This window comes from Meriones unguiculatus, chromosome 16 (assembly GCF_030254825.1).
Source record: "Meriones unguiculatus strain TT.TT164.6M chromosome 16, Bangor_MerUng_6.1, whole genome shotgun sequence".
NCBI lineage: Eukaryota > Metazoa > Chordata > Mammalia > Rodentia > Muridae > Meriones > Meriones unguiculatus.
In genome coordinates this window covers 1,554,760-1,569,257 of record NC_083363.1, presented here as the reverse complement: position 1 = coordinate 1,569,257, position 14,498 = coordinate 1,554,760, and the positions used below count along the sequence as shown (strand labels likewise).

The window sequence follows — 14,498 nt, the reverse complement described above, 5'->3', positions numbered from 1 at the left end:
AGCTGGGTGAGTGTTCACTTACAAGAACAGCTGGGAGAGTGTTCACTTACAAGCACAGCTGGGTGAGTGTTCAGTTACAAGCACAGCTGGGTGAGTGTTCACCTACAAGCACAGCTGTGTGAGTGTTGAGTTCCACACAAGCACAGCTGGGTGAGTGTTCACTTACACACAAGCACAGCTGGGTGAGTGTTCACTTACACACAAGCACAGTTGGGTGAGTGGTCAGTGCACACAAGCACAGCTGGGTGAGTGTTGAGTTACACCCAAGCACAGCTGGGTGAGTGTTCACTTACAAGCACAGCTGGGTGAGTGTTCAGTTACAAGCACAGCTGGGTGAGTGTTCACATTAACAGGAGCACAGCTGGGTGAGTGTTCAGTTACATACAAGCACAGCTGGGTGAGTGTTCAGTTACACACAAGCACAGCTGGGTGAGTGTTCACTTACACACAAGCACAGCTGGGTGAGTGTTCACTTACACACAAGCACAGCTGGGTGAGTGTTCACTTACAAGCACAGCTGGGTGAGTGTTGAGTTCCACACAAGCACAGCTGGGTGAGTGTTCACTTACAAGCACAGCCGGGTGAGTGTTGAGTTCCACACAAGCACAGCTGGGTGAGTGTTCAGTTACAAGCACAGCTGGGTGAGTGTTCCCATACAAATGAGCACAGCTGGGTGAGTGTTCAGTTACACACAAGCACAGCTGGGTGAGTGTTCACTTACACACAAGCACAGCTGGGTGAGTGTTCAGTTACACACGAGCACAGCTGGGTGAGTGTCCACTTACAAGCACAGCTGGGTGAGTGTCCAGTTACACACAAGCACAGCTGGGTGAGTTATCACTTACAAGCTCAGCTGGGTGAGTGTTCAGTTACAAGCACAGCTGGGTGAGTGTTTACATACACATGAGCACAGCTGGGTGAGTGTTTAGTTACACACAAGCACAGCTGGGTGAGTGTTAAGTTACACAAAAGCACAGCTGGGTGAGTTTTGAGTTCCACACAAGCACAGCTGGGTGAGTGTTCACTTACACACAAGCACAGCTGGGTGAGTGTTCACATACACAAGAGCACAGCTGGGTGAGTGTTCAGTTACACACAAGCACAGCTGGGTGAGTGTTGAGTTACACACAAGCACAGCTGGGTGAGCGTTCACTTACAAGCACAGCTGGGTGAAAGTCCACTTACAAGCACAGCTGGGTGAGTGTTCAGTTACAAGCACAGCTGGGTGAGTGTTCAGTTACATACAAGCACAGCTGGGTGAGTGTTCAGTTACACACAAGCACAGCTGGGTGAGTGTTGAGTTCCACACAAGCACAGCTGGGTGAGTGTTCACTTACACACAAGCACAGCTGGGTGAGTGTTCACTTACAAGCACAGCTGGGTGAGTGTTGAGTTCCACACAAGCACAGCTGGGTGAGTCTTCATTAACACACAAGCACAGCTGGGTGAGTGTTCAGTTACAAGCACAGCTGGGTGAGTGTTCACTTACACACAAGCACAGCTGGGTGAGTGTTCACTTACAAGCACAGCTGGGTGAGTGTTCAGTTACAAGCACAGCTGGTTGAGTGTTCAGTTACAAGCACAGCTGGGTGAGTGTTCAGTTACAAGCACAGCTGGGTGAGTGTTCAGTTACAAGCACAGCTGGGTGAGTGGTCACATACACAGGAGCACAGCTGGGTGAGTGTTCAGTTACACACAAGCACAGCTGAGTGAGTGTTCACTTACAAGCAGAGCTGGGTGAGTGTTCACTTACACAGGAGCACAGTTGGGTGAGTGTTCACTTACACACAAGCACAGCTGGGTGAGTGTTCACTTACAAGCAGAGCTGGGTGAGTGTTCACTTACACAGGAGCACAGCTGGGTGAGTGTTCAGTTACACACAAGCACAGCTGGGTGAGTGTTCACTTACAAGCACAGCTGGGTGAGTGTTCACTTACAAGCACAGCTGGGTGAGTTTTCAGATCCACACAAGCACAGCTGGGTGAGTGTTCACTTACACACAAGCCCAGCTGGGTGAGTGTTCAGTTACACACAAGCACAGCTGGGTGAGTGTTCAGTTACACACAAGCACAGCTGGGTGGGTGTTCAGTTACACACAAGCACAGCTGGGTGAGTGTTCAGTTACAAGCACAGCTGGGTGAGTGTTCACTTACACAGAAGCACAGCTGGGTGAGTGTTCAGTTACACACGAGCACAGCTGGGTCAGTGTCCACTTACAAGCACAGCTGGGTGAGTGTCCAGTTACACACAAGCACAGCTGGGTGAGTGTTCAGTTCCACACAAGCACAGCTGGGTGAGTGATCACTTACAAGCTCAGCTGGGTGAGTGTTCAGTTACAAGCACAGCTGGGTGAGTGTTTACATACACATGAGCACAGCTGGGTGAGTGTTTAGTTACACACAAGCACAGCTGGGTGAGTGTTCACTTACACACAAGCACAGCTGGGTGAGTGTTCTGTTACACACAAGCACAGCTGTGTGAGTGTTCCCTTACAAGCACAGCTGGGTGAGTGTTCAGTTCCACACAAGCACAGCTGGGTGAGTGTTCACTTACACACAAGCACAGCTGGGTGAGTGTTCACTTACAAGCACAGCTGGGTGAGTGTTCAGTTCCACACAAGCACAGCTGGGTGAGTGTTCACTTACACAGAAGCACAGCTGGGTGAGTGTTCACTTACAAGCACAGCTTGGTGAGTGTTCAGTTACAAGCACAGCTGGGTGAGTGTTTACATACACATGAGCACAGCTGGGTGAGTATTCAGTTACACACAAGCACAGCTGGGTGAGTGTTCACTTACAAGCACAGCTGGGTGAGTGTTCAGTTCCACACAAGCACAGCTGGGTGAGTGTTCAGTTACACAGGAGCACAGCTGGGTGAGTGTTCACTTACAAGCACAGCTGGGTGAGTGTTCACTTACAAGCACAGCTGGGTGAGTGTTCAGTTCCACACAAGCACAGCTGGGTGAGTGTTCAGTTACACAGGAGCACAGCTGGGTGAGTGTTCACTTACACAGAAGCACAGCTGGCTGAGTGTTCACTTACAAGCATAGCTTGGTGAGTGTTCAGTTACAAGCACAGCTGGGTGAGTGTTTACATACACATGAGCACAGCTGGGTGAGTATTCAGTTACACACAAGCACAGCTGGGTGAGTGTTCAGTTACACACAAGCACAGCTGGGTGAGTGTTGAGTTCCACACAAGCACAGCTGGGTGAGTGTTCACTTACACACAAGCACAGCTGGGTGAGTGTTCACTTACAAGCACAGCTGTGTGAGTGTTCAGTTACAAGCACAGCTGGGTGAGTTTTCAGTTCCACACAAGCACAGCTGGGTGAGTGTTCAGTTACACACAAGCACAGCTGGGTGAGTGTTCAATTCCACACAAGCACAGCTGGGTGAGTGTTCAGTTACACACAAGCACAGCTGGGTGAGTGTTCAGTTACACACAAGCACAGCTGGGTGAGTGTTCAGTTACACACAAGCACAGCTGGGTGAGTGTTCAGTTACACACAAGCACAGCTGGGTGAGTGTTGAGTTACACACAACCACAGCTGGGTGAGTGTTCACTTACAAGCACAGCTGGGTGAGTGTTCACTTACACATGAGCACAGCTGGTTGAATGTTCAGTTACACACAAGCACAGCTGGGTGAGTGTTCACTTACACACAAGCTCAGCTGGGTGAGTGTTCAGTTCCACACAAGCACAGCTGGGTGAGTGTTGAGTTCCACACAAGCACAGCTGGGTGAGTGTTCAGTTACACACAAGCACAGCTGGGTGAGTGTTCACTTACAAGCACAGCTGGGTGAGTGTTCACTTACACACAAGCACAGCTGGGTGAGTGTTCAGTTACACACACTGAAACTTTGCACTAGGAGTCACAGCATTTTGTCACGGAGCATTAACACACATGATGAAAGTGCGCAGTGTGGAAGGACAGAGCTGCCAGCATCCACAAGCAGCTCCGTCAACTAGGCAACACGACACTGTAGCATGTCTCCAGTGTCCATCACGGAACACGGGGAGAAACTGAAATGAAAAAAGGAGCAGTGACTCCTCTTTTCCCTGTGTAAAATCACACAGGAAAACATCAACTGTCACACACTAACGGTCTTCAGAGTCCATCATTTGTACAAGAGGAGGACTAGGAACCAAACTGCTTACAGAGCTCCAAGCCCGAGTGAGAGCACAGGCCTCCCACAGCTTTCCTGTGGTCCTGGGGAGGAGCCGCTTCATAATCACGGCACTGAGCAGAGTTGAGAAGTCTTTGCCAGGTTCGTGAGAAAACCGTGTAGACGGCTCAGTCACAGAGCAAGGCCTTTCTCATCAGGAGGTGTCTAGGCCAACGTCGCTCCAGTTCACAAGGAACCTCAGGAAATGTGGCGCTCCATGCACCTGGGACATGGGTGCGCAGGGGTGATGGTGAGAATTTCAGATGCTGTGACTCTCACATTTGTAGAGCAGCTGAGTGCCCAACATCCCGCTGAAGCACCCCGTTATCCTGCCACAGCCTCATGAGCAGCCTGCTCCTCACTATCTGTGTTTCCTCAAGATTATTTATAATTTGCATAATCCTCCAAAAGGGAGTCCATCTTCTGGGCAGGAAGATAAAAAGCTGCTTTTGTCTGGGGATAAAGTCCCTGTCATCCACAAGCCATGCTTTCAGCTCTTCAGGAATCTGTCCTTTGACTTCCCCTCTGCTCAGGACTGTTTCTCCATTTCCAAGGGTAGGATCTGGCCGGGCTCTTCTCTTCCTAGGAGGCCGCGGTGTCACTGGTACTGCCACCATCTCCATTTCCAGGCCTTTTCTGCCTGTTCTTTTCTTTTTTGTTTTCACTTCAACATTTTTCTGTTGCAGACCAGAGTCTTCTTTCCTGGAGCAGCTCACTCCTCTTGCTCTCTGCACTCTGATCCTGATTGGCCTTTTGGAGTTCTCGCTGCTTCTGCAAACTGGTGTGCACCTGTCTGAGTACTCTGCTTTCTGGAACCCACCCATCCCGACTAGAGGTCAGGAGGGTGCTGTGCCGAGGGAGCTCTTCAGGAAGAGGAAAAGGGCTGCACTACCCTCACGGGTCTTCAAAGGTTTTTCAGAGCCACCGGGCCTCACGGCACTTTTTTTTTATTCCAACCACAGTAATGGATAAAGGATTTCACTTGTTTGTCCTTTATGGCAACCTGTACACACTTTGCTTCCTTAAGAAGAGGCCCGGGAAAGCACAGCACTCACTCTCCCTCCTGGAATTTCGGCTTCACGTCCTCCTCTGGGGCATTTTCTTGACTGCTGATTTGTAGGTAGTAGAGGCAGCCCTGAGTGAGCGAGTTCCTGAGTGAAAGTGTATTTTGACTTGGGCATGGCCGGTTTAGGATGCCAAGAACAAGGGGCCCCTGGTACGTCAGCAAAGCCATTATCCATGTAGGCCTGGCTCACGAAGGGTGGCAAAGCTTTCCTTGGGAGTCCAAGTGTGAGAGGTTATGAAGTATTGATCCATGTGTGCGAAGATTACCACCAGAGGCTGCCTGTTCCTGCCTGTTCCAGCCCGACACTGCTCACCTATAGAGACCCTGTACCCACACTAGCTAACCCTTCCCTGATATACCATTTTAAAATGTATTTTTATTTCATGTACACTGCTGTTTGACTACATGTATGTCTATATCAGGTTCCGTTCTTCCTCTGAGAGCTGAAAGCTGTGCCCCAGACAGGACAGTAATATTTGTCTAGCTTCTTTGTCTTTGCCCAACTAGCTAAGCTTTAGTTATCTGGATAAACTGAGTCATACAAAAACTATTATATTCTCTAATGGTACACTGTAAAAAATACCAGTCTGTTTTTAAAAGTTTCTTTTTCTTTTTTTTTTTTTTTTGGAGACAGGGTTCCTCTGTGTAGCCTTGGCTGTCCTGGACTCACTGCCTAGACCAGTGATCCTCCTGCCTCTGCCTCCCAGAGCGCTGGAACTACAGGTGTGTGCTACCACACCCAGCTCAAGATACCAGTTTCCTATGGAATAAAGTTTACTGCATTATTTCTTTTGATGCTAAATGATCTTTAACTCAGATTTTTAAAGCTAAAACTTAACATGGATAAAGCTATAAAACCCTAATCTTATGAAAGCTACTGACTTATTGTAAACTGTTGAAGACAAATAAGACATGCTGGTTAATAGGCACCATATAAATGGTCAAATGCTTTCATGTGTGCAGAGCTCTCCCTGCTGTCACGCTAAGTCCTGATGTAATTAATTACAGAAATCAGCTTATTTAGCCTCCTGTATATTTTCTAAAACAAGTAACTAGAAACAAGCAAAGCTTGTTTAGTTTAAATACACTTACCAGATAAAGGTCCTCAAAACCTTTCCAGATCCGTTGACTATGGCATTTAAAATGTTTAATGGAAAAGGCTTACGATTACAAAGACCCCCAGGTTCTAGCAGTGACCCCAAGGTCACCACAGCTGATGATGGTCGTGGAAGAACTCCACTTGGAGCTTGCTGGGAATGTGGCACAGCCAGCCACTGGATGAAATACTCCCCTTTCCCTTGCCCGTCGCCAGGACCCTGTCCAAACTGTGGACAAGCAGGACACTGGGGAGTTGACTGTCCTGCTTTGCTGAGACAGAGCAGGCTGGTCCCCCAAGTCCTACTCCACAGGAAAGTCTGTTGGACACTCTGAGCCTGGCAGAGAAGACTGACGATGCCCTGGGCCCTCTGCTCCCAAGGACATCGAGATTACCACAGAGGAAGCCGGGAGCTTGTCCGGGTAGCTGCTGAGTCTCCGTCATTTTTAGCAGGTTCCGGAGCTGCTTGGTCTGCAGGTGGACAGAGCCTGGTCACTGTGGGGTCCGTGAGGGGCTCGCAGCCCAGCGCCTCTGCTTAAGGACAGCTTCTCTCTGTGTCCCCAACTGCTTGTTGTTGCCACTGTATGCCCGGAAGAGGCTTTTCTTCTGGAAGACTCCAGGGTCGACTTCTGAAGAGAAGAGGCAGAGGAAGGGTGGAGGGGATGATGATGAGTTTGGCCTGTGTTTCTGTCCTGGTGTCCAGACAGCTTCTGGGGGAGAACGCGGAGACACCATGACACCCAGCGCTCTGTCCCGCACACAGGGTTCTGGGCTGGGGAAGCCCAGGGTGGGGACTCCCCATGTCCCAGTTTCACTTCTGCTCCTAACCTGTGTCAGGTCCTTCTGCCCGGACACTGATGACGCGCAGGAGCTCCTCTCCCCCATTGGGTGGCGACATCCTGGGGAGCCAATCAGCGTCGCCGCGGGCAGCGGTTATAAAGTCCACGCAGCCCGCGGGGCTCAGAAGTCCGGGATCCAGATGGGGGCGATGGCGCCGCGCACGCTGCTCCTGCTGCTGGCGGCCGCCCTGGCCCCGACCCAGACCCGCGCGGGTGAGTGCGGGGTCGGAGGGAAACGGGCTCTGCGGGGAGGGCGGGGCGGCCCCGGGGAAGCCGCGTGTCCGCGACCCCCGGACCCTCTGCCATCCCCACGCGCGTCCCGAGCCCCGCGCCGCTCCCCTCCCGGCCCGCGCACCCGCCGGGGTCCCGGGAGGAGGTCGGGGTCTCACCGCGCGCCGCCCCCAGGCTCACACTCGCTGCGGTATTTCCACACCGTCGTGTCCCGGCCCGGCCTCGGGGAGCCCCGGTTCATCGCCGTCGGCTACGTGGACGACACGGAGTTCGTGCGCTTCGACAGCGACGCGGAGACGCCGAGATACGAGCCGCGCGCGGCGTGGATGGAGCGGGAGGGGCCGGAGTACTGGGAGGAGGAGACACAGGTCGCCAAGAGCAACGAGCAGATTGACCGAGGGAACCTGAGGACCCTGCTCGGCTACTACAACCAGAGCGAGGGCGGTGAGTGACCCCGGGTCACACGTCACGACCCCTGCACGTCCCGACACGGGGCCGGAGACGTCCCGGGTCCCAAGTCCGAGGTTCCGGAGGAGACGCGCGACCCGGGACCGGTTTCCCTTTCGGTTCGGAAAAGTCCGCGGGTGGGCGGGGCCGCGGGTGATCACGTGGGGAAGGTGGGCGGGGCTGACCGCGGGGTCCGGCAGGCTCTCACACCATCCAGAGGATGTACGGCTGTCACGTGGGACCCGACGGGCGCCTCCTCCGCGGGTACAGTCAGGACGCCTACGACGGCAAAGATTACATCGCCCTGAACGAGGACTTGAGGTCGTGGACGGCGGCGGACACGGCGGCGCTGATCACCAAGCGCAAGTGGGAAGAGGCTGATGTAGCAGAGAGAGAAAGGGCTTACCTGGAGGGCGAGTGCGTGGAGTGGCTCCGCAGATACCTGGAGCGCGGGAAGGACACGCTGCTGCGCACAGGTGCAGGCCGCGGGCATCTCCTCCTCTCCCTCGGGCTGGGCTCAGTCCTGAGGAAGGAGAACCCTCCGCTGGGTCACGCCCCTGTCTCTGAGGGAACCGGGTCCCTGGGTCTCCTGATCTCCATCGCGGTGACTGCACTGACTCCAGGGCTCACCCTCTCCCTGACAGTTCCAAGTCTGTCTCCAGGGGAGGAGAGAGGGTCCCCACATGACAACAGGGGCCCCTTCAGCCTGCAGCCCGCTGTCAGCCATGGCCTCTCCCAGGCCGGGGTCTCTGTCCACACCCACTGTCTGTGGAACTGACTCCTGTCCTGCTGAGTGTGTCAGCCTTACACTTCAGGACCGGAAGTCTGCTTTACCTGGTGGGAGACATGGACTCCCCCACCCTAGGCCGGCTCCCCCAGTTTCTAGTTCTTTCCAAACAGTACCTTCTCCCAGATGCCTGTGTGTGAGGGGGAGGGGTTGAGTCCCTTCCACACCCCAATTCTATCTGTTCCTAGAATGGTCACAGGAGCACTTAGAGGTTGATGAATGCTAAATAATAGAATCTTTCTTTCTTTCTCTCTCTCTCTCTCTCTTCCTTTTTTCTTCCTTCCTTTCTTCCTTTCTTCTTCCTTCCTTCTTCATTTCTTTCTTTCTTCCTTTCTTCCTCCCTTCCTTCCTTTCTTTGTTTCTTTCCTTCTTTCTTCCTTCATTATTTCTTTCCTTCTTTCTTTCTTTCTTTCTTCTTTCTTTCCTTTCTTACTTTCTTTTCTTCCTTCTTTCTCTCTTTCTTTCTCTCTCTCTTTCTTTTCCTTTTCCTTCCTCTCTTTCTTTTTGCTTTTTGTGTGTTTGTCCTTTGAAGGTATTTTGCTCTTAGTTTTTCCTCCTCACTGGGGTGATACTGTTTCTCCACTCTTGTGTTATCATTTGTATCAGTCTCCACAGGTGTAGGGGAGGGAACTGATAAACTGGATAATTAGACAAGTTAACTCAGTCTCAGCTCTCAGAAGCCTTTGTCCTTTAAGGTAACACTGTTTCCTGCCAGAATTCACCCTCCACCTCTCCCTGCTCCTCCTCTGCCCCAACAAGCTACAGTGCTTCCCTAGGGAATCAGGGATTGACCTTTCTCAGAGACAGCATCTTCTGCAGTGGAGGACTGGAGTGACAGGGAAGGTCCCCTCACCCTGTGAGCCTTTGTGCTCCAGTGAGTGGGTGTTGCACTGGGGTCCACAGCACACTCAGGGATCCTGTGTGACACACCTTGTATCTTGTCCCCCAGAGGCAGGGGCTGGGAGCCATTTTCTGTACCTGAGGGTCAGAGTTTGACCACATTTCTGCTACACACTTTGTGATGGCTGCTCACAAGTGACAGTTAATGCTGGTCAGCAAGATGACCACAAGGCTGTGCCTCAATGGTGGCAGCACTAGTTGGTGGCACCCTTCCTGTAGCCCTGCCCCTAATTCCTTACTGTGATATGAAGTTAAACAGATACTGTGGTAATTGTTTTCTGTTCCTTTTTCCGTTCTTTTACTACCTGTCTTATGCTCTAGAACTTCTCATAAGGAAGACCCTGTTGACCTGCTGGCTCATGTGGATTGTCCTTAGCTTCTGAGTCCCCCCAGGAAATGTGCAGTTCTGTGCTGAGGGGACAGCTCTGCCTGTAGGTCCCTAGTGTGATGATAGTCAAAGTATTCAAACAGACACACAGTTCAGTGTCATTGGTTCAACTTTTTGTTTGCAGATTTCACCTTACTCTGAATAATTTACTTATTTGAATACTTTAAATAATTTATTTGATTTTATGTACATTAGCGTGAAGGTGTCAGAGCACTTGGAATCAGCGTTACAGACAGTTGTGAGCTGCCATGTGGGTGCTAGGAACTGAACCCAGGTCCTTTGGAAGAGCAGACAGTGCTCTTACCCACTGAGCCATCTCTCCAACCCTCACTTTACCTTGTTAATTGTGGATTAAAAACAAAACATTATTTTATGTATGAGTGCACTATCTGCATGTACACCTTCATGCCAGAAGAGGGCACCAGATCCCAGAGTAGATGATTGTGAGCCACAGTGTATTTGCTGGGAATTGAACTCAGGACCTCTGGAAGAGCAGACAGAGCTCTTAACCTCTGAGCCATCTCTCCAGCCCCTTAATTATGGATATTTTTAAATCTTATGCACAGATCGCCCAAAGGCACATGTGAGCCATCACCCTAGACCTCAAGGTGACATCACCCTGAGGTGTTGGGCCCTAGGCTTCTACCCTGCTGACATCAGCCTGATCTGGCAGAGGGATGGGGAGGACCTGACCCAGGACATGGAGCTGGTGGAGACCAGGCCTTCAGGGGATGGAACCTTCCAGAAGTGGGCAGCTGTGGTGGTGCCTCCTGGGAAGGAGCAGCATTACACATGCCATGTGCAGCATGAGGGTCTGCCTGAGCCCCTCACCCTGAGATGGGGTAAGGAGGCTGTGGGTGCAGAGCTGGGGTCAGGAGGGCTGGAGCCTTGTGCAGACCCTGAGCAGGTCAGGGCTGAGAGCTGGGGTCATGAGCCTCACCTTCCCTTCCTGCCCTTCTCTTCCCAGAGCCTCCTCAGCCCACTGTCCCCATCATGGCAATCATTGCTGCTCTGGTTGTCCTTGGAGCTGTGGTCATCATTGGAGCTGTGGTGGCTGTTGTGAGGAAGAGGAGGAGAAACACAGGTAGGAGAGGGCAGGGTCTGGGTTTTCTCTCAGCACTTTCAGAAGTGTGCTCTGCTCACTAATGGGAACACATCCACACCCTCATTGCTACTGTCTCTAACTGGGTCTGCTGTCAGTTCTGGAAACTTGCTAGGGCTGGGGTCTTCCCTGGTCTCTCACAGCCTTTCTTCTCACAGGTGGAAAAGGAGGGGACTATGCTCCAGCCCCAGGTAAGTGGGAGGTGCAGGATTGTCCCTGAGGCCCTTCAGGTGAAGCTGGAGATGATGGGGAGCTCAGCCAGATCATAATAGCCCCTTTCTTTCTTTCTTTCTTTCTTTCTTTCTTTCTTTCTTTCTTTCTTTCCTTCCTTCCTTCCTTCCTTCCTTCCTTCCTTCCTTCCTTCTTTCCTTCCTTCTTTCTTTCTTTCTTTTCCTTCTTTCTTTTTTTTCTAGGGAGGGACAGCGCCCAGAGCTCTGATGTGTCTCTCCCAGATTGTTAAGGTGATACTCTGGGATCTCATTTGGGGAGGGGCAAAGTGGACTGCCTGAGATTCTGTGACTCCTGGAATCTCCTTTGAGTGAGGGGTGTTTTGTTGGATGTTGTTTTCATAGTGACTGTTCCTGACTCTTTCTCTAGCATGAAGACAGCTGCCTGAGTGGACAGTGACAGATGATGTGTTCAGGTCACTCCTGTGACGATCAGAACCCTCAGCTCTCTTTAGGCAACAGTGTCTGATGTTCCCTGCGATCCTATGGGCTCAGTGTGAAGAACTGAACAGCCCACCCCTCCACACCACCACCCTCTCCCTGCACAGCCAACCTTCCTGGTCCAGCCAGGCAGGAGGGGACATCTCCATCCTGTCAGCTCCATGCTGCCCTGAGCTGCAGCTGCTCACTTCCCCACTAAAAATAAGAATCTGAATGTGGACTTGATTGTTCATGTCCTTGATCTGACAGGTTGGTTGGCAAGAAAATGAAAGAATTGACAATACTTAGAGTTTTCTCCAGGAAATAAATGGCAGATGGAGAACCTTCCAGAGTCTGTGTCATTGTGCTGTTGTACCTGGTGGGACAGGATGAGGCTGTGGGAGCTGAGTGTGAACAGGGCTGTGTCCAGGTGGAGCTCAGTCCATTGTCATCTGTGACCTGGTCACTCCTCAGCTCTGTCACCTCCTGGCTCTGTTCCCTTCATCCCTGTGAACTACATGCTGAGATCTGTGATCACAGGACACAGGGATGGCCAGAGCCTTGTCCTTTCCCAGGATTATGGGCCCCAGGGCTGTTGTCCTGGCTGGGGCTCTTCACAATGTCTTCCATGTTTATTTATTGTGTTTTTAGTTTGTATGCAGGACTAGTCCTGTCCTTGTTCCTGTGAGTGGTGCCTGTCTCATTGTCCTTTGGGATGCCGAAGTGTGACAGCAGTAGGAGGTGTTTTTCCTGTTCTTGTCCCCACCAGACAGCACAAGGCCCCTTTTTTCTGGAGACTGTGGGCCAAGGAGATGAACTTCAGTCCTGAGCTCCTGTCTTGTTCCAGATGCCTCCCTGGAGGTTCTCTCCATCTTTCCCATCTCTCAGCATCTAACCCCAGATTGTAGGATCCACAGAGAGGAGGGATCCACAGGGTCTCAGCTCAGATCTGGTCCTGGTGGATCTGTGTTCTCCCTCTCCTTCCCTGGCTCTGGGAATCCTGGTACTGTGGTGCTCATTTTAAAACTTGCTTTATTTGGGGTATTTAAGCCTCTCCCTCCTTTCCACCAACGCCCTAAAATTAGGTAGGAGAGAGAAGGTTAGTGGGGAGAGGGATCTCCATGGAGCAGGATGGACCATGAGGACATGACCAAGAGAATTCCCCCTGAGGATAGACAGCCACAGCAGAAACAGCCCTGGCAGGACTAATTGGCAAGTGACATTTGGCACATGGCTGTGAAATAGCAAAGTAGCACAGACAGTTAATATCGGCCCAGCTCTGGTGCTTCAAAGCTTATTAAATAAAGCTAAGAGGTCTCTGTCTCATTTATAGACAGGAGATACACCCCATCCCCTTTAAATTTATTTCTGCACAATGTGGAAATTTTGCTAAGAGAACTTTCACACACTGAAGCAAGTAGCTGAGGAGGACACTAGGGAATGGGAAGACCTGCCATGCTCACTCACAGACTGAGAGGATTAACATTAGGAATGGCGGGTCCACTGAAAGCAATATGCAGGCTAAAGCAACCGATCAGAATTTCAGTGCTGTTTTTCATGGATACAAGGGAAAAAATTACAGTCCATAGCAGCAGAAAGACCCTAGACAGTAGAGCAATCCTGAGCACTGGGGTTGTGCTGGAGCGTGGGGGCGCACAGCTTTAGTCCTAGCAGTGAGGAGACAGAGGCAGGTGGATCTCTGTGAGTTCAAGGTCAGTCTAGTCCACACAGTGAGTTCCAGGCCAGCCAGGACTACACAGTGAGACCCTGTCTCAGAACAGCAACAACAACCAAACAACAAGAACATTGCTGGAAGGATCATCATATCTCATTTCAAGTCATACTTCACAGGCATAACCATACAACCAGCATGGCACCCACACACAAGGTTTATGTGTGTGAGTGTTCTGCCTGCCTGTGTTTGTGTGTACAACATGTGTGCTAGTGCCCTAGGAGATCCAAAGATGGCCTCAGAGCCTCTGGAGTTGTGGGTGGTTGTGAGCTACCACCTCTGAGCTGGGATTAGAACTTAGGTCCTCTGGCAGAGCTATAAGCACTGTTCACCTCTGAACCAGTGGTTCCCAACCTGTGGGTCACATAGTGGAGGTCCTGCACATCAGATACTTAAGTTAAAACTGATAACAGCAGCAAAATTACAGTTATGATATAGCAACAAAATAATTTTGTAATTGGGGGGTCACCATAATATGAGAAACTGTATTAACAGGTCACAGCATTAGGAAGGCTGAGGACCACGGCTCTAAACAATCTTTCCACTCCCCAGACATCCAGTTTATGCAAAAGAGCCAAGGCTAGATATTGGAGGAAAGAAAACATCTTCAACAAATGGTGCCGACAATACGCTGTCTCAGAATGAAGAATGAATCTGGGTTTTATCTCTCACTCTGCACACAGACCAGCCCCAAATGTGTCAACAGTCCAGTGTAAGACCCCAAACTCAGCCTGGCTGTGGTGGTGCACACCTTTAAGCCCAGGACTAGGGAGGCAGAGGCAGGTGAATCTCCAGAAGAACCAGGGACACACAGAGAAAGCCTGTCTTTAAAATGAGAAAAAACCAAAACTCTCAGGATGCTAGAAGGAAAAGTAGAGAAAACACTTTGTAAAAGCAGAGGCAGGGGGATCTCTGTGAGTTTGAGACTAGTCTGATCTATATATGGAGTTCCAGGAAAGTCAGGAGCACAGGACAATCAAAACTACATAGACTCCATCTCAAAACAGAAAGACAAACTGAAATTCAGAAGCAGAGAAAAGCACTTTCTAGTCACCTAGGAAATAAGACCACCAGTCAACAAAGGGACTGAAAGAA

General features: G+C 51.0%; 1 protein-coding gene and 1 long non-coding RNA gene across 3 annotated transcripts; one reads left to right on the top strand and one right to left on the bottom strand.

Annotated features, from left to right (window-relative positions):
• Positions 1 to 5,824: 5,824 nt before the first annotated feature.
• Positions 5,825 to 7,300, bottom strand: LOC132648285 (uncharacterized). Its single transcript, XR_009586651.1, has 2 exons — positions 7,159 to 7,300; positions 5,825 to 6,959 (listed from the first exon to the last, which is right to left on the bottom strand). It is a non-coding gene; the product is annotated as an uncharacterized LOC132648285 (long non-coding RNA).
• LOC110543095 (RT1 class I histocompatibility antigen, AA alpha chain-like) lies at positions 7,239 to 12,019 on the top strand. 2 transcript variants are annotated; one of them, XM_060369026.1, is made up of 8 exons: positions 7,239 to 7,382; positions 7,575 to 7,844; positions 8,048 to 8,323; positions 10,489 to 10,764; positions 10,890 to 11,006; positions 11,183 to 11,215; positions 11,438 to 11,485; positions 11,622 to 12,019. In XM_060369026.1, exons 1-7 carry the CDS (start codon positions 7,310 to 7,312, stop codon positions 11,482 to 11,484), a joined length of 1,092 nt encoding a protein of 363 aa, XP_060225009.1. In that variant the 5' UTR covers positions 7,239 to 7,309; the 3' UTR covers position 11,485; positions 11,622 to 12,019. The 2 variants fall into 2 exon arrangements, with proteins under 2 accessions (XP_060225009.1, XP_060225010.1); XM_060369027.1 differs by lacking the exon at positions 11,438 to 11,485.
• The last annotated feature ends 2,479 nt before the right edge of the window (positions 12,020 to 14,498 follow it).

Coding starts and splice junctions, on each gene's coding strand:
- LOC110543095 (XM_060369026.1), top strand. CDS start 7,310: ATGGGGGCGATGGCGCCGCGCACGCTGCTCCTGCTGCTGGCGGCCGCC. Junction 7,845..8,047: donor CTACAACCAGAGCGAGGGCG/GTGAGTGACCCC, acceptor GGGGTCCGGCAG/GCTCTCACACCATCCAGAGG. Junction 8,324..10,488: donor GGACACGCTGCTGCGCACAG/GTGCAGGCCGCG, acceptor TCTTATGCACAG/ATCGCCCAAAGGCACATGTG.